This window comes from Raphanus sativus, chromosome 2, assembly GCF_000801105.2.
Source record: "Raphanus sativus cultivar WK10039 chromosome 2, ASM80110v3, whole genome shotgun sequence".
Taxonomy (NCBI): domain Eukaryota; kingdom Viridiplantae; phylum Streptophyta; class Magnoliopsida; order Brassicales; family Brassicaceae; genus Raphanus; species Raphanus sativus.
This window is the reverse complement of record NC_079512.1, coordinates 27,139,803-27,156,919: the sequence shown is the minus strand read 5'-3', so window position 1 is coordinate 27,156,919 and position 17,117 is coordinate 27,139,803. Positions and strand designations below refer to the sequence as shown.

At 35.5% G+C, this 17,117-nt stretch overlaps 4 protein-coding genes and 1 long non-coding RNA gene across 9 annotated transcripts; 2 read left to right on the top strand and 3 right to left on the bottom strand.

Moving 5' to 3' along the window:
- Positions 1-9: 9 nt before the first annotated feature.
- LOC108840055 (uncharacterized) lies at positions 10-2,328 on the top strand. Of its 2 annotated transcripts, none has more exons than XM_018612872.2 (8): positions 10-165; positions 532-610; positions 803-1,070; positions 1,166-1,336; positions 1,436-1,600; positions 1,703-1,854; positions 1,927-2,038; positions 2,133-2,328. In XM_018612872.2, exons 2-8 carry the CDS (start codon positions 567-569, stop codon positions 2,142-2,144), a joined length of 924 nt encoding a protein of 307 aa, XP_018468374.2. In that variant the 5' UTR covers positions 10-165; positions 532-566; the 3' UTR covers positions 2,145-2,328. The 2 variants fall into 2 exon arrangements, with proteins under 2 accessions (XP_018468374.2, XP_056858824.1); XM_057002844.1 differs by having other exon boundaries at positions 147-165; positions 808-1,070.
- Positions 2,329-2,493: 165 nt separating this feature from the next.
- Positions 2,494-5,844, bottom strand: LOC108816562 (NADP-dependent malic enzyme 2). The gene is made up of 14 exons (XM_018589133.2): positions 5,615-5,844; positions 5,409-5,529; positions 4,961-5,187; positions 4,704-4,875; positions 4,513-4,608; positions 4,345-4,416; positions 4,017-4,247; positions 3,772-3,924; positions 3,597-3,686; positions 3,438-3,515; positions 3,241-3,315; positions 3,055-3,145; positions 2,847-2,975; positions 2,494-2,753 (listed from the first exon to the last, which is right to left on the bottom strand). The coding sequence occupies exons 1-14, from the start codon at positions 5,755-5,757 to the stop codon at positions 2,665-2,667; spliced, it is 1,767 nt and encodes a 588-aa protein (XP_018444635.2). The 5' UTR covers positions 5,758-5,844; the 3' UTR covers positions 2,494-2,664.
- Positions 5,845-7,099: 1,255 nt separating this feature from the next.
- LOC108839815 (uncharacterized) lies at positions 7,100-9,315 on the bottom strand. The gene is made up of 9 exons (XM_018612592.2): positions 9,051-9,315; positions 8,909-8,965; positions 8,771-8,840; positions 8,582-8,623; positions 8,430-8,503; positions 7,938-8,008; positions 7,756-7,841; positions 7,549-7,655; positions 7,100-7,433 (listed from the first exon to the last, which is right to left on the bottom strand). Exons 1-9 carry the CDS (start codon positions 9,240-9,242, stop codon positions 7,371-7,373), a joined length of 762 nt encoding a protein of 253 aa, XP_018468094.2. The 5' UTR covers positions 9,243-9,315; the 3' UTR covers positions 7,100-7,370.
- A 413-nt stretch (positions 9,316-9,728) lies between these two features.
- On the bottom strand, positions 9,729-10,890 carry LOC108840331 (protein NONRESPONDING TO OXYLIPINS 2, mitochondrial). Of its 3 annotated transcripts, none has more exons than XM_057004424.1 (3): positions 10,650-10,890; positions 10,308-10,495; positions 9,729-9,979 (listed from the first exon to the last, which is right to left on the bottom strand). In XM_057004424.1, exons 1-2 carry the CDS (start codon positions 10,778-10,780, stop codon positions 10,345-10,347), a joined length of 282 nt encoding a protein of 93 aa, XP_056860404.1. In that variant the 5' UTR covers positions 10,781-10,890; the 3' UTR covers positions 9,729-9,979; positions 10,308-10,344. The 3 variants fall into 3 exon arrangements, with proteins under 3 accessions (XP_056860404.1, XP_018468664.2, XP_018468665.2); XM_018613162.2 differs by having other exon boundaries at positions 10,325-10,495; XM_018613163.2 differs by having other exon boundaries at positions 10,377-10,495.
- A 2,498-nt stretch (positions 10,891-13,388) lies between these two features.
- LOC130501856 (uncharacterized) lies at positions 13,389-15,626 on the top strand. Of its 2 annotated transcripts, XR_008939924.1 has the most exons (4): positions 13,389-13,779; positions 13,882-14,488; positions 14,605-14,869; positions 14,954-15,626. It is a non-coding gene; the product is annotated as an uncharacterized LOC130501856 (long non-coding RNA). The 2 variants fall into 2 exon arrangements; XR_008939923.1 differs by having other exon boundaries at positions 13,882-14,869.
- Positions 15,627-17,117: the final 1,491 nt, after the last annotated feature.

The window sequence follows — 17,117 nt, the reverse complement described above, 5'->3', positions numbered from 1 at the left end:
ACCTTTAATTTTGTATTGGGCCAGAGGAAGAAACCATCTTGCTGCTGGCGCTGTAAAACCCTGTTAACGGAAGATGGTTTCAATTGATTTTCCTCGCTCTGGCTACAGTGACCGTTCTAGCCTCGCCGCTCTACAGCCGTGACTGTCTCTCTCTCTATATACCCGGTGAGTTCCTGCTTGTTCCGCTGTAAGATTTGCTCTTGTTATGTCGACAACCATTGCTTCATCTGGCACTGGGGTCGAATTTTTCCTAGGTGACGGAGACAGTTTGATTAGCTTTTGATTATATTATGAATGTTGGATTCTCTCAACTAGTAGACGATATCTGCGGATTGCAGAAACCAGCTTCAGTTTTTTTTTTAATATATATTACATACTCTTTGGATTACATAGACATGGAGATATGCAAACGTTGTTGTTTAGTTCTTCGTTCTTTGTCTGCAGGAATCTAATTATAATTATTTGGTTTTATGTATCTGTTTAGTTACTTTCTCTGTACATTTTAAGGTTAATGTTTTTTTTAATTCGCAGTGTCATCTTCTCTAGCTATTTCTGAACAAGGGACCATGGAGGAGATAAAAACGCCGGAACTTGTCGGAATAATAAAGAGGTGAGTTATGCTTTGTTTTATAATAAAAGAAGATCACAATACAGAATGAAATAAGGTTGCATAAAGCAATGAATCAATCAATCACCACAGATTCTCATACGGAACCAAAAAAAAAACGACCTTGTGTGTTTTAGATGCTTCACGCTTTTTTACTAGTCTAAGTTTTCGTTATTTTTTGACACGTGTCGCTAGAGAAGCTCCACAGCTAGGATCCGTGTTGAGAGAAATGAAGGAAGGCCTAGATGTGGTTAGGAGCAAAGTTGAGGCTCTCACAGCAAAGGTAAAAGCAGACAGTTTCCCGACAGCGGATGGGATGAGTTATCTGGAGGCAAAGCATCTGTTACTCCTAAGTTATTCCCAGTGTCTCGTATATTATCTGCTAAGGAAAGCAAAAGGATTCTCTATCCACGGACATCCTCTTGTAAGAAGCCTTGTTGAGATACGAATGTTTCTAGAAAAGGTTTTTCCCTTCTTTTTAATTATACCTCTGCTAACAAAGACATTGAGTTCATAATCATTTAATCTAGTTTCTTATCTTTCTTTCTTTTTGAATAGATTCGTCCCATAGACAAAAAACTTCAGTACCAAATTCAGAAGCTCACCACAGCCGGTGTGTCAGTGGCCCTCTCTGAGGGAAAGGAAGCCCAACAATCTGAAGATGTTTCTAATTATAAGCCCAAGCCAGACTTGCTTGCTGACAAAATGGGTCAAGAGGATGAATCCAGGGTAAACCGTATTATCTATCACCCACCTTAACACTTGGAAGAGTACATGATGTATGCTCTGTTTCATTAACCGTTTTTGGCATGTATGTGTAAAACGTAGGATGGAGTTTATCGGCCTCCTAAATTTGCTCCTATGTCTATGGATGACAAGACGTCAAAACAGGAGAGAGATGCTGCCAGAAAAGAGAAGCACTTTTTAAGACAAGCCACTGAAAATACTTACATGAAAGATGTGCTGGACGAGCTAGAGGACAGGCCTGAAGAGGTGGGGTTGGGTTGGAAGGGGAATATTTACTTTTGCTTTGCTGATTTTATTTGATATATTTTCCAACTTAATGAGAGTGTTGTGAATAATAATACAAAACAGATCAGAGACTATTATGGTCCGGAGAGCAAGGAGCAGAGGAAGTTCATGGCACAGTATGAACGACAACAAAAGGTAGAAGAAGAACTCTTTGTCCGAGCACCTCGCACCAAGGAGGATAAGAAGAGAGAAAAGCGCTTGAAGTCACGCAGTGGGTACGTTTCTACTTTTGGGGATATATTAATTTACTCTTTGTGGGATGATGCACTTATCTTTAACTGAATCAGGTTGCATGGACTTACGGAGAGTTTTGACGACGAATTCAAGTTCTTAAATGAAGATGGTGAACAGCCATCAAGCTTTAGTGGCAGTAGCCGAGGAAGATCCAAGAGAAGAAAGGTAAGTCATTATCTTCTTATTAGTATATTCTCTTATTAGTGGATTACTAGCCAGTCTCTAATGCGTTTAACAATGTCTTCATTTTTTTCCGCAGACGAGGCATTGATTGATTGAGAGAATACACTCATAGACACATATACTCTGTTTGCTACAATGTCGTTTTACTTTGTGATTGTATTGAGATTTTTGCTTAATGCGAGTGAGAACACACACTTTCAGTAATATTCGGATGACTTTCTCTCTTTTGTTATATTTTAGCTCATTTCATCTGAAACTTCGTTTACATTTAATGCTTGTTTACTATTTCATACTGCACTGCAAAATATAGTAATCTTTCTCCTTTAGTTTGCGGCCACAAGTTAAATAAGGATCCAAGACAGCAAGAATATATTCCCACTAATATAAACTTTGATTGTATGAGATGTGAAAATGTAGAAGCTTTTAAGACCAGTTAATGATTTGTAAAATATAAATTATTATTCATCAAACAGTACAAAGACAAAAGAGTTGAGTACTCAAAACATATCATAAGGTAGACCAAACAAACGAACAATAATAGGAGAAGAATAAATGTTGTGAAATAGGAGAAGAATCTGCAGCTGCAGGTTCCTTTGAACAAAACTTCTTTAACGGTAGTTTCTGTAGACAGGACTGTACATGCAGCTCTCTGCGAACTTCACCAGATCTTTTGGACGTGGGAGGTTCGATGCCAATCCTATACACCCACAAATATACATATCATCAGCAACTTGGGTTAAGAGTTAAGAGTCGTTTCATTAACGAAGGGAAAATGAATAGAGAAACTAACCGAGCTCATAGGTTTTTGCGGCAACACTGGCTGCAATGTTAGCAGAGATCTCTCTGATGTTTGAGAATGGCGGGTAGATCAAACCGTTGGCGAAATTCTCTTCTGTGACTTGAGCGGCCAATGCTTCAGCTGTTAATAATAAGAACAGAGAGATGTTTGAGTTAAGTGTGCAGCAGAATATGTTAAAGGGAAGTGATGTTATACTTACAGGCTGCAAGGAGCATGTCATCACGGACACGAATTGCACCGGACATGATCAAACCGAGACCAAGACCAGGGAAAATGTAACAGTTGTTTGCCTGTGAAGTTAAAGTAGAGTTTGAGCATTCAGGTTGTCACAGAAAATACAAATTGATCAGAGAGAAAAAAAAAGAATATGGAAATAGGCACAAACCTGGCCAGGGAAGTAAGTTTTGCCATCGTACTCAACTGGATCAAACGGGCTTCCACTACCAAAGATTGCACGACCCTATTTTTTAAGCATAAATTAATTATTAAGACATGAGAGATGATTCATCAAATGCCAACTACACTTTGTTATAATCAGGACATGAGTCACATTCAGATTTCATATGAGAATGGAATATATACCTTGGTCCATGTGTAAGCCTGTTCTGCGGTACACTCAGCTTGAGAAGTAGGGTTTGAGAGTGCAAGAATCAACGGTTTCTATAAACCAACACCAGCGTTAGAACAATAGCATAGGTGACGTGTTAATTAAGAAAAGTGAGAAGAAGAACTAGAAGAAACCTCGTTGTTGGTAGCCATGGCTTCAACAACTTCCTGTGTGAAAGTTTGACCCACACCAGATGTTCCAATGAGAACGGTTGGCTTGATTGCCTGTTTAACAAAAGTTTTAACAGAGAGTTAATAAATAAAAAAAATAAAAAATCAAGCGAGGTAAAAAGATGAGTCCATCACGTACATTCACAGCACCAATGAGGTCCTTGACAGGTGCATGCTCATGCGCCCATGGCTGCTTGAAGTGCTGAAGCGATTCTTTACGCGAACTAACGATCAGTCCCTTGGAATCCACGAGCCAAATCTTCTTACGTGTCTCATCAATGGGAGCTCCAGTCTACAACAACACAACCAGGAAAATGATCAATCACATATTCTTAGCCCCAAACAAAAAAAAAAACAGAGCAAATGTAAGAGAAACTTGTTTACCTCTTTAGAGATCTTAAGAGCAATAAGCTCAGCAATACCGGTTCCAGCCTCACCGGCACCCAAGAACAAGAAGGTGTGGTCAGCAAGGCTTTTACCAAGCACCTTCTGAGCAGCAATAAGACCAGCTAGCACCACTGATGCAGTACCCTGGATATCGTCGTTGAAGACAAGATGACTCGTGCTGTACTTAGATAGAAGGTCAAATGCATTATGATTCGCAAAATCTTCAAACTGAAAAGAACAATTATGTATGAGAAGTTATAACATTGACACATTTAACAAAAAATATCATATTTATTAGCATAGCAGAACTGATCTTATGGCTCACCTGTACCAACACTTTCTCTCCATAGTTTTGCTTCACAGCACACATGAACTCGTGTAGAAACTCTGCATATTCCTGATTTCACAAAAAAAAAACAAACATAAATCTTATTTTCTGAAAAAAAAACTAACTAGCTATAATATAATAATAAGAAAGAGATTAGTAGTAAACCTGGCCAGTTGCTCTTCGCTGTTTAAGGCCAATGTAGAATTCATCATTCAGCAACTTCTCGTTGTTTGTACCCACATCTATGGTGATTGGAAGGCACTGCATTTAAAACCAGGTTTTGTGTTTAATATCACACAATTACTAGAATAAATCAATCAATTTAGAACCAATAAGCTAGTGTTGTATGTGCTTACAGCAGATGGACGGATTCCTCCCAAAGCAGTGTAAAGAGAAAGCTTCCCGACTGGAATTCCCATACCCTGGCAACCAAGATCTCCCAGACCGAGAATCCGCTCTCCATCAGTAACAACGATCACTTGAATCCCTCTCTGTGGCCAGTTCTTCAACACTTCAAGAATCTTTCCCCTACAGAACAAGAACATAACATTCACTTTTAGTATTAATTTCTAAGGACACAAAAGAGAGAGAGATTAACGAAAACAAAACATACTTCTCCTTCAAGCTGATGTAGAGACCCTGTGGCTTCCTGAAGATGCTACCATACTTCTGGCAAGCCTCACCAACTGTAGGCGTGTAGACGACTGGAAGCAACTCCTCGACGTTATCAATCAAAAGCTTATAGAACAACCTCTCGTTCCTTTCCTGAAGATCCATGAGGGCCATGTAACGCTGTAGAGGAACAGTGTATTGGCGGAGATTGTGCATCAGCTTCCTCTCCTAATCAAAACAACAACAACAAAAAAAAACACAAGTTTAACACACAAACAAACCCAAAATCAAAGCTAAACAAAGGTGAGTATTTTTTTTATTTTTGTACTTAAATCAGTGTTGTAAAAAATGGGTTTAGGCGGCTCCTGATCAACAATCCTTTACAATGGTCAAATTACCGTCTAGCTATTTCTTAAAAAATATTGATTTTAAATCTCACAGAAAATCACCTGAACTTCCTGGCTTAGGACAACAGGGGGGAGAAGACCAGTCAAGTAATGAGCATCTCTCTCTTTATCAGTGAAAGCAAGTCCCTTGTTGTATCTCGGGTCACGCATCAACGAGTATCCACTGTAAACAAAAATAAAACAGAGTTTCATTGAATCTGTCTCTTCTTCTTACTTTGAATCAAAAGGTGAAACAAAAAAAGGCAAACCTGGCGACAGAGGAAACCCAAGGAGTGACGAGCTGATCCAAGGTGGCTAAATCCTCACCGTACACGTCGGAGATCCCACCTCCTAAGCCGGATCTGTTGTCCGAAACAACGTCGCATGGTACTTCGGCCGGAGTGCTTCCCATTTTCTCTGTTTCTTTGCAAAAAGTGATGAGTTTATTGATCGATTGATATTTTGTAATGAATGAATGATGAAACTCAGAAGAGGGAGATGGTGGATTTATATAGGCCTGAGGGCATTGACCATTTTTTATTTATTACAAGTATGAAAAGTCGTTAAGATTGTCAAAATGAGAAGAACGTGGACGGGCGTCCTCCCTTGTGTAGGTCCCTCCCTCTCTTCTTCCATTACCTCCTTTTCCTTTTTTTACTTAATTGTAATATTTTTTTATCTCGTTTATTCATTTATTTAAACAAGTATACTAAAATCAAATTCAATTTAGGCTAATGAAAATTGCGAGTGTGTTTTGTGTTTCTGTGCAATTTCTGGTATGTTTGGTAGCGTATACACATTAGATTCAGTTCATTATCTTCTGTTTATGTGATTAACCTTTGTAAGCTGTAGAATTTCTTTTTCTCATTGAGATTGAGAAAATACGATGGAAGTAGTGTCCATTAGATAAATATCCATTGTGTTCCTTATACATAATTCAAACGGATGGTCCTTAATTGGTAGGGAACTATTCAAGGAATATCCATTGAATAATAGAAGGCACTTGTATGGTATCATTCTAAATTGTATATAGATGGTCCCTGTCCTTCCCCTTTATTTAATTTGATACATTCTTATTGTTTTTAAAAAAAAATAACAATAATTTTATGCACTGACAATCCAAAAAAAAAACATTATTGTATTTGAGGTTGAGGGTCAAATGATCAACTTTGGCCAGCCCTATCAGACCATCTTCATTGATTGTGATCATATTAGAAAAAGAAACTATTTCTCTGTTTGCAAATTTGTGAACAATTCATTTGACCTGCGTACCAATGTGGTTTCCCATCATCAAAAGTTCAAAATCGTAGCTGCTCGCATTTTATTGTTGTCACTCTCTGACTTTTCAATTTGACCAGTTTTATTTCTCTCTTGGTGTTTGTTCGGTCCATGCATATTTTCTTGTGTTTATAAAAAAAAAAGTAAACTAATATGTGCAAAGACGCGTTTATAGTCCATAAAAGCTCATTTGTTTTCTAGAACATATACAAAGGAATCCTCTTGACTCCAAAAATGAAAGACTTTCTTCACCAACTCCTACGTTTTCAAACTTACCTTTAATTTCATTTGTTGACCCTTTTTTATCATAGAGACCATCGCATTCCACCCCTATATTTGATATTTTATACAAAGTTAATAGGATACAATTGCAAAATTACAACCAAATTTACTGTTTATGCAAATATATAGATGGTATTTCCATTTGTTTGATAAGCACTCCAAGCAAAAGAGTAAAAAATTTACTGAAAACGGAAGGTACTAAAAACTCAGAAGATTTCATTAAACATCAAATCAAATTCAAGATTTTTTAGCATAATCTTCCCATCTCTCTATAACACACAAACAGTATCTATAGTTTCCTCAGGCGAGCCTCACTAAAAATGCCCATTATAAGAAGATCAAAGATAAAAAAAAGAATGCGATAGACCAAAATGTTTGCCTCTTATAGCCCCCGATGGTGCGCTGATGTGTGCATACTCCTCTTTCACGAGAAGCCATCTACATATGTTTTCTCTCTCCCTCTGGCTATGATCCGTTGATGTAGTCAAGCAGAAGACGATCAAGCTCAAAATGTTGACACAGAAGTTTCTGCACCATCAACAATAAGAGGAACGAACTCTTTTAAGGGATTTCAAGAGGACATAAGAGAAGCAATTAATGCCAACCATTTGAGAAATCTACTTATGTAAAGAAGCATGTAAACCTTGGTTACGGGTAAAGCCGGTGCAGCGTCAACATAAAAGTCTGGGAAACGAGAAACTTCTGCACCCTTTTCAAACAATATGTATGTGGGAAGCTGAGACATTCCACCTATATATATATATATATATGTTACACAACACATCAGTCCCTTCACACAACAGAAACTCACTGTGTTTTTTTTTATGAGTTCGTGGAGAGGATTATTTACCGGCAAGAGAGATTCCAAACTTTGCTGCAGCATTAGGGAACAGTCCAAGATCGATGGTTCCAAAAGACAAAAGACTATTCGAGTACCTGAATAATTGAACAAGTGTAATTAAGAGTGTGTCTCTTAAGAGACGAACAGTGAGAAAATGGGTGATGTTTTTTTTTTCTGACACAAAGACTTACGTGATGGAGAGCTCAGGAAAGCAGCGGCTTGAACGAACACACTTGGCTGAACTACATGCATAGAATTCTACCTGCAAAAAGATGTGAAAAGTCGCATCACAAGAGTAGCTAGCTAGTCCAGTACCCTTTACAACTTCATATATGGTTTAACTGAAAAAGATGTTGCAGATGAGTTTTGTTTTTTTATCGATTGACCATTAAAGAAGAAGAAGAAAAAACATAAAATATAGGGAGGCTATATGGCATTATCTAGCTTCATAGTCACCAAGCTATCTGTAAGTTCTATGCTTCAAATGTATCATCATCTAAGCTTACAACCTCATTAATTAGGAAAGCTAATATCTAGCTTAATAGACACCACGCTATAACGGAAGCTATCTGCAAGATCTATGGAAGAACACTATTTTAAGTAACCTATAAACTACTTCTAGTTGTTTTCCAAAACGTATCATCTAAAACCACAACTAGTTGAAGAAGATACAGACCACGTACCAACCAGTATTTAGTTGTGGTACCATCTGATAGCAAATCCTCCAACTGCATAGGTGTTAGCTTCTTCGCTGTTCCTGCAAACGTTTTAACCAAATGCAACTTCAGATTCCAAAAAATTCACAGAAAGCAAAGGACACGAAATCTTCACATACCTAACTTACTAAACGCTGGCTGTTGAGCTAAAAGATACACCACTGCATAAACGAAACATTCAAATCAAAACATGGCAAGTTCGAAGGCTGTAGATCAACATTCAAACCTGCATCTCCCATATAATATAAACTAAAACTCAAAAAAAAAAAAAATAGCTTTTGTTTTTATATTTATTAACAAAGACCCACCTGAAAAAATGACACAGAACCAGATCGCAACTCGATAATCCATAACCAACGAAACCGCAATGAGAAAGATCTGTTGCAACAAGAGACACTCTGTATCAGCAAAGTGTCTCACATGGATCGAAATCAGAAAGCCGTTACCTTAGCGTAGAGAAAGCTATCAGCAACAAAAGCCTCCCATGTTTCCTCCCTAACCATCTAATCAACACACAATCCGATCAAGTACCAGACCTTTTCTAAAAAAAAAAAAAGCGAAATTCAATCGAAAAAAAAAAGTTGAAACCTTGATAGCTGAGAACATGAGGAAGGCTAGAAAGGCTTGGACTTCTCTGTCGAATAGTCGATGAGAAGTGTACTGTGCGACGGTGGTGCGGATCGGAAGGTATGAGAAGAAGGCCATGAAGTGGAGGAAGTAGTACGGATCTGACACGATCTGGCTCGTTCTTTCCATTACTCCTTCACGCTTCTTCTCCATTTTTCTTCTTTTTTGCTGATCCCGAGTTCCAAAGGGATCGTGAAGAAGATGTAAGAGTTAGCCGTGTCTGAGAGAGAGGTACGGGATGGTTTTAGACACAGTAGACGTCACGTCGTTTTACATGGTAACAAACGGCAAGGTGTTTTTGGTTAGAGGATGTTAGGCATCTCATTTGTCCCACTGAATATTTTAGGTCTGCCATTTTGGATATCGGTTTACTTCGGTCTTTAGTTTTTCGGTTTTAAAGATGTTAAATTCGTTCAACTATCTAGAAAGTTTGGTTCAGTTTTATTTTGATTATTTTGGTTTAATGTTTGGTTTAAATAACAAAGTCAAGAATTAAACACATACAAAACAAGAGAGATGCACAAGCATTTTCTCATCTTGACAAGGATTGAAAATTTGAATAACAACTAGACAATGAAAACGCTTAAACCAATAATCAAATTCCAAAACAATGGCTTAGAGTATTAATTCAGGAAGAAGAACACAAGAGTATGATTGTTTAATCTTTGATGTCTTGAAGAATACATATTCCAGTTGAAGTTGTTAACTTAATTGGATGAAACTAAAAGAAAAGAGTGTTCATCCACCCAAACATATAGAAACTGATCAGACTGACTGAACTAGACCAGCAAGCAAAAAAAAAAAAAAAACTGTGGAGAATCACATATCGAATGAATCCATTTTCTTCGACTCTCTGGTCTCTTATTATCGAGGCACGCTTAGGCCAAGCTCTGCAAGGATCAAGAGAGATAAAATAAATTAGCACACTGGCCATCATCACCCCTCACAAAACATAATTGTTCAAGAAGTTCAAAGTGAAACATGAAAAAAACAACACCACCACTATGGCATATCTTTCATCTTCAAACCAATACAAGATTCAAATACCAAAACAACTCTTTCAAAAGTCAGAACCTATTTATGTTTAAGTAAATCTCTGCAAGCACTACTAGTATTTCAACAAAAAGGACCAAGTACACTAAAAGGCATTCAAGTAGTTTGCTACTGAGACTAGACACGGTAAACAAAAAAAAACAAGAAAAAAAGAAGTTGGCTTACAGATAAACTAAACATACAAAAGATTAATGGAGAAATATCAAACTCCTGGATTCGCACTGCAGATCATACCCTGAGACAAGGACCTTGAGTTCACCGAATCGATCCCCAGGCACGATGTCAGCCTAGCTGATGCCACCGCACTGTACAATGGAAGCAGCGATTGAAGCGACCCCAGCTGAGCAATCGGCCTGTTTCAAAAGTCAAAAATTACAAACCAATCCCCTCACAAAAAAAATGCAAACTTGAAGAAAGCCCATGAATCATTGAGCTACAAAGAACACTATATCACGGCTCAAAATTTTGAAATTGAGAGAGAGAGAGAGAGAGAAAAAAAGAGTGAACCTTGCGAGTCCAGGCGAAGGAGGGACGCCGAGATACGATGAAGCCGATTTGGGTCGGAGAGAGGGCTTGTTCATTGCAGATCTAAACACTGAAAACGCTGGTTTTGACAGTGATCGACATCGAGAAGCCATTTTCGCCGATAACGAAGCGATTCTGAAGCAGGAGAGGTAGTTGATTTTTGATTTCTAGGTCAAGTCGTGCGAGAGCAAGAAGACGGGTTTTCACGAGGTTTAACCTATACGACACCGTTATTAGAACAAAAGCCATGACAAACAAATGGCATGCTGTTTCAACAGTACTTGTCGGAAACAGCGCGACGTCTAATTAGATAAGAAGTCCCTTGTATACGTCTAAACTATGTTTATCTCCATACTTTCTATAAGCCTTCTATGGAAAATTTTCTTATAAAGAAATTTTTTAATTTTGATGAATCCAGGGAGCTTGCGGCTGGACTTTTTTTTCTAGGACATTTAAAAGGGTTTTAAAACATAGATTTATATCCGTATTAGATGAATAAAATAATGTGATTTAGTTTTATATAGCAAAATGATCAAACATGAAACACTTGTTTCACCTGACACTTATAAACTAAATTCATCTTAATTAACGGAAACAGTTTTTTGACCACTTAAATGACTACTCTCCATGGTAACTATATAACCAAAATACAAACACTAACCATAGATAAAATAGAATAATCAGATCTTATTTTAATGGAGTTCTGAAAAATTGATGTTTAAAAGGGATAAAAGATAGTAATGCAACGTACAGATGCAAAACATAGGTCGAATCTGTAAGTTATGCTAAAAATTATTTGGGAGCTTTTTTTTTTTTTGTAACTAATTTGGGAGCTTTCTGTTATCAAATTTCAAGAGAATTCTTAAAACCTAAGAAATAAAACAAAAAGCACCTTATATCTAAACTATTAAAGGAGAAGTACAAAAAAGAAATAACCCTTAATTTTTCTCAATAATTACCAACTTATGCCATTAGAATTAAACTTAGTGTTTTGCTTTTTTTCTAAACCTACAATTACGTTTCCTTAATTTTTTTTTTGGGTCAAAAACGTTTCCTTAATTATTATATCATTAATGTTTCCTTAATTACTATACAGTGTAATTACAAGACCATTACTAAATCACATCCTACCATTTTTATACATATTGTTCTATACAATAACTAAAACATATCTAAACTATTAAAGGAGAAGTACAAAAAAGAAATAACCCTTAATTTTTCTCAATAATTACCAACTTATGCCATTAGAATTAAACTTAGTGTTTTGCTTTTTTTCTAAACCTACAATTACGTTTCCTTAATTTTTTTTTTGGGTCAAAAACGTTTCCTTAATTATTATATCATTAATGTTTCCTTAATTACTATACAGTGTAATTACAAGACCATTACTAAATCACATCCTACCATTTTTATACATATTGTTCTATACAATAACTAAAACATAGACGTTTGAAAGCAAACCATACAATTATTCTTCATTACTGAACTTCTACATTACAAAACAGTCAAAATATCACAGATAAAACTTTGAATTTTATTTTGATGCTAAGTTCCTTCATCGAATCAGATTGTTGTTTTTGTCCGCAGAATCAAAACCAGTATATTAGTTATATATAAATATATCTTCACAATCTTATTTTTAAATTCAAACTCAAAACAAATCATTTATTATTTTTCTAAAGAAAATTATCTTACACAGTTTATTCTTATATTTAAGCAATCATCATAACAAATTCAAAATCCTTTTTTTGGTTTCTAATCTTGCATATCACGTAAAACATTTATTATTAACCTAAAAGACATTACATTCCACTATCTATTCCTATATCTAAGCAATCATGGACTTTGATTTCTTTTAGACAAATGTTATTTGGACTTTGATTTGTTATTAAAATGCTACATGTGTTTTCATTTGGGTTTTATAAATTTTTATATGTTTTGGGGTTACATTTCCAGTTGTTTCTATCGAAATGATTTTTTATAAAAATTTAAAATAAGATTCAAATCACAAATTTTAGAGTTTCGTATTTGACAGAACTCATATATCTCAACTAAATGCTCTAATATTATATACTTTATGTTTAGTTTACCAAGTAAAAGAAAAAACTACAATATAATAACAATAAAAGCTCATAGTTTAAAAATGTACATTAAAAAAATAAAAAATATACAAAAAAATTCAGAACTCGATAACATATGAAACAATATCGGGAATATTTTTACAATTAACAAAAACATATGATTAAATTAAATATACATCGTACATTAAAAAATAAAAAATATACAAAAAAATTCAGAACTTGATAACATATGAAACAATATCGGAAATATTTTTACAATTAACAAAAACATATGATTAAATTAAATATACATCCGCGCGGACGCGCGGGTCCAAAATCTAGTTTCTTCTTAAAACTGTTAACGGCAACATTTCTTTTTTGACTATTTTCCTTTTAAAAACTTTTTAATACATTTTCTGTTAACCCTATATAACATTTTGATTGGTGATAAAAAAAATAAAGTGAATTAAACAGTAATCACAAGGGTGAACGAAAGTTTTGTTCAAAAAGGTGTTGTGTTGGTTGGTAATTACCGTGTTATTTCTGGTTTTTTATGTTTTATAAGTATTCATCATATATACAAAAGCAGATTCATCTATCGATAGTATTTTAAAGGGATTTTCAAAAGCATTAAATAAACAATCTAATACTATAAAGAAGACCATTCTCTCATTCTCCTTCGTCCACGTCAGATAATAGTGTTACCAGACATCAACACGTGTCCTCTTTCTTTAAAACTTTGCGTTTCATTTAATCAGAGTTATTCGAGGTTTACTTTGTTGGGCTTCGTCTACACTTATTTAAGCCCATATAAACCGTGGTTGTAATTAAACGACGCATTTTATATTAGAGCTTGCGCGTCTCCATCCGTCCTATCTCTGCGCGTCTCCGTCTGCTCATAGCGCAACTGATCTTCCATTTTCTTCCTTCCGATACGAGATGATACCAGTAACCGCTTTCCCTCATAAAGCCCTCCATTAATCGACCACCCATGATCTATATTCAATGCAATTCTTAAGACTGGAAAGCCATGGACGTTCTACTATATATATGTATGAGTTCTTGCTGTTAGAATCATCATTCGTTCTAAATCTAAACAGTATCAAAAGGTTTGAGTTATGGCTAACGCTTTGGTCTTCCTCTCCGATTTACAGACTGGCCGCTCATCCTCCACCGTTGAAGTTTGCCTGCTCCGTTTCTGAGAGGCCAATAGGGATCAGAATTAATTGATTCATTCTGGGATGGAATGGTCAAAGACACACAGTAGCGTGTTCCATCCACGACAGTCTGAAACATGGAGTCATTCCATTATTCAACTTCAAAGTCTCTTACATCACAGCTTCCTCTCTCGGTGTTCCGCAACAGGTTTTGGTCGTTCCTTTACTTTCTCCGTGGAAGTTGGTGTCTTAATAGCGTTCGCACGGTCATCTCGCTGTCAATCGAAAGATGTTCAATGTCTCTTGGATTTTGGACGGTGATGGGTATTGTTCTATTTCGGTGTAACTTCTAACCCGAGGCTGAGAATTTCTAAAGGAGGTCGCTTTTGTTGATCAAAAACTCATTACCGTAGAATCTCAAGATTGTGACTTTAAATGGGTTTAGGTGTTTTTTAGTTAATGGCTCCTTTAGGATATATAAAGTTTGCTACTTTGATTTGATGATAGCCGTCAATGGGCAGTTTCCAGAACCTCTGTTTATGCTACGGCCAACTACAATGTTGTTGTTAGAGTCTACATTGGATGAGCCTCTTCTTTTGACTTGGTGAGTCGAAGAGCTTTCTTCCTATACCAACTGATCAATTATCACTAAAATGTATGGTTCTCATTTGCTATGTGACTACTAATATGCTTCCTGAGTTCTTTTAATTTGTCTTTTAGAATAGGCATGGGCCACCTGGCATCCAAATGTGGTGTAACTTGTGGCAAGACGGTTCTCTTGGCACAGACTTTCCTATTCCTCTTAGATGGAACTTTACTTACCAGGTTTAGGTGGAAGATCAAATTGGAAGTTTCTTCTACTCTCCCTGACTCAACTTTCAGAGAGCATATGGTAATTTTGGTCATGTTGTGATTAGTAACCGGAACATTAATCTTATGATATCCCCACAGCCTGACGGCGAAATGGTACACTCAGGACCAGAAAGTATGTAATCGTCATTTTGGTCTTTTGTCTGATTTCATTATCGTTGCCCTTTTTAATATATACCTTTACTTTTCTGGTTTTAAGAGAATACATGACTATGGAAAAGAACTTGGGATGCCGGTTGGAGTCTCATCATTGGAAAGGGTCTTTACAAGTACAACAGTAGTGTATCTGTTTGACTAGGAGTTTTTATATCACTTTGTCTCATGAGATGGTAGACTCTCTAATATGACTTTCCCTTTGGAGAAACCCTTCAAATGTTGAAGCTCGCGTTGTTTACTTTCTCTACAGTTCTAGATTTTAATACAATTTAATTGTAACAATAATTTTGTTTCGACTAGATTCATATACATTACTTTCTGCCAATTTTCTTTTCTCTATATTTTGACACCATAGAAGTAAATAGTAAATTTGTGCACTTGCAAGAACAATCATAGTTGTTACTCTAATTAGTCACATAACTTACTAAAAATATTCCTGGTTGTGAATTTTATTACATACAATACATGTGTTTGTAGATGGCCTGAACTTGACGTATCAGCGAGTGTTAGTAATACATGTGTTTGTAGATAGCCTGAACTTGAGGTATCGGCGAGTGTTAGTGTGTTACTATAAACTGCAGACTTTTGTAGATTGAGTCTCTAAGCTTCTCCAGGGTTAGTCTGATTGCTAAAGTTATGAATTTTCATTCTTCAAGTACAAACTTGCATGAGTACTTGCAATGTTAATGGTGAGAATGAGATTACAACAAAGTTTGTCGTAAATAAATTGGTCTTAGTCAACGAATTTCTGAGTATGAGTTTGTCAAATTCCTAAAAAGTATAAAAATGCATTCCACTTATTATCAAAGTCAAAGTAGAACTTTTTTTTGTCAACAAGTCAAAGTAGAACTAACAATGACAATTCAGTGAAAATTACATTTTTCACACATTTTTAATGGTTAAACAAGTATATGATTTCAAAATTAATAAAAATAGATAACAAACAATGAAAAAATAATTTATTTTAAACTGTTTTTTTTTTCGTCAAAATTTCTAATTGAAAATAAAATTTAATATTTATAATGTATTTATTTTGATGATTTGATTACCCGCCCATAAGAAACAATATCAATTTAAAATAATCCATGTAAATTTTGATACTGGTAAACTATAAGATGGAGAAAGAATCGATAGAGATGCCTTGCGTTCAAGCTTTCCACCAACACAGCTTTTGCGAGACAAATATAGAACACATGTTTTTGATGCTATAAGACATATATAGGGGCCAGTCTCGACGAGCATTCTTGAAGCTTTGTTGTCACCTCTGGAAATTCTTAAACAGAGACTAGACATGTTGCTTATGCATGTCTGAATCTGGCAACTCGGCTAGAGCCAACGCATCAGGTACACGAGCGATCAATGTCATCTTCACCATCCTGGCATATTCCTTCTTCATTAACAAACTCACTGAAATTATCATAAAGTGATCAAATGCATAAACATTGGGTTGCTTTCAGTCCAACTGCTTCAGACAGAGTAGATATGTCCACTTTCCAAAGAATTATATGAATCGAAATGTGAGGGAGGCAACTGAGCTACAGATTCGTACTCCGTTGTTTGAGAACATATGGAGTGTTTGTTGTACTTCTGTTTTGTCCACAAATAGTTTGTTCTATTGTAATTAAAGTTTAATTATTTAATACATTTTTTAAATAGGCTTACTATTGAATACAAAATAATACAAGCAAATGGCACAATCATAGAATTCAAAAATGAGAAGGTAACCAAAGTGGTAGACAAATGAACAAGGAGTTTAAAAACATAACATAAGAGAAGAGAAAAAAAAAACGATGGAAGTAATAATATTTTATTTAACTTGCTCACCATATTTTATATTTTCTGATGCTAAAAACAAAAAAAAATATTTAACTTGCTCACCATCTTTTATATTTTCTGATGTTAAAATTGATACAAAATTTTAACTTAATGATTATAAATATACTATGACAACAAATAATACAAAAAAAATCATGTTTCTCTAAGTAGTTATTTTTTGTCAAACTAAATTTTTTTACTCAAATATAATTGTTAGATAATTTAAATTAAACTAGAGTATATGGAAAACTTCAGGTTTAGGCGTTTAGCCCCCAAAAACCCATAGGAAAATTATTTAAACACCACCAACACATCAGCTTGCATTCTTTGGGTCTTAATATGTGGGTTGGCTAATTTATTGGGTAAACACAAATAGGTTTGTTACCTGACCG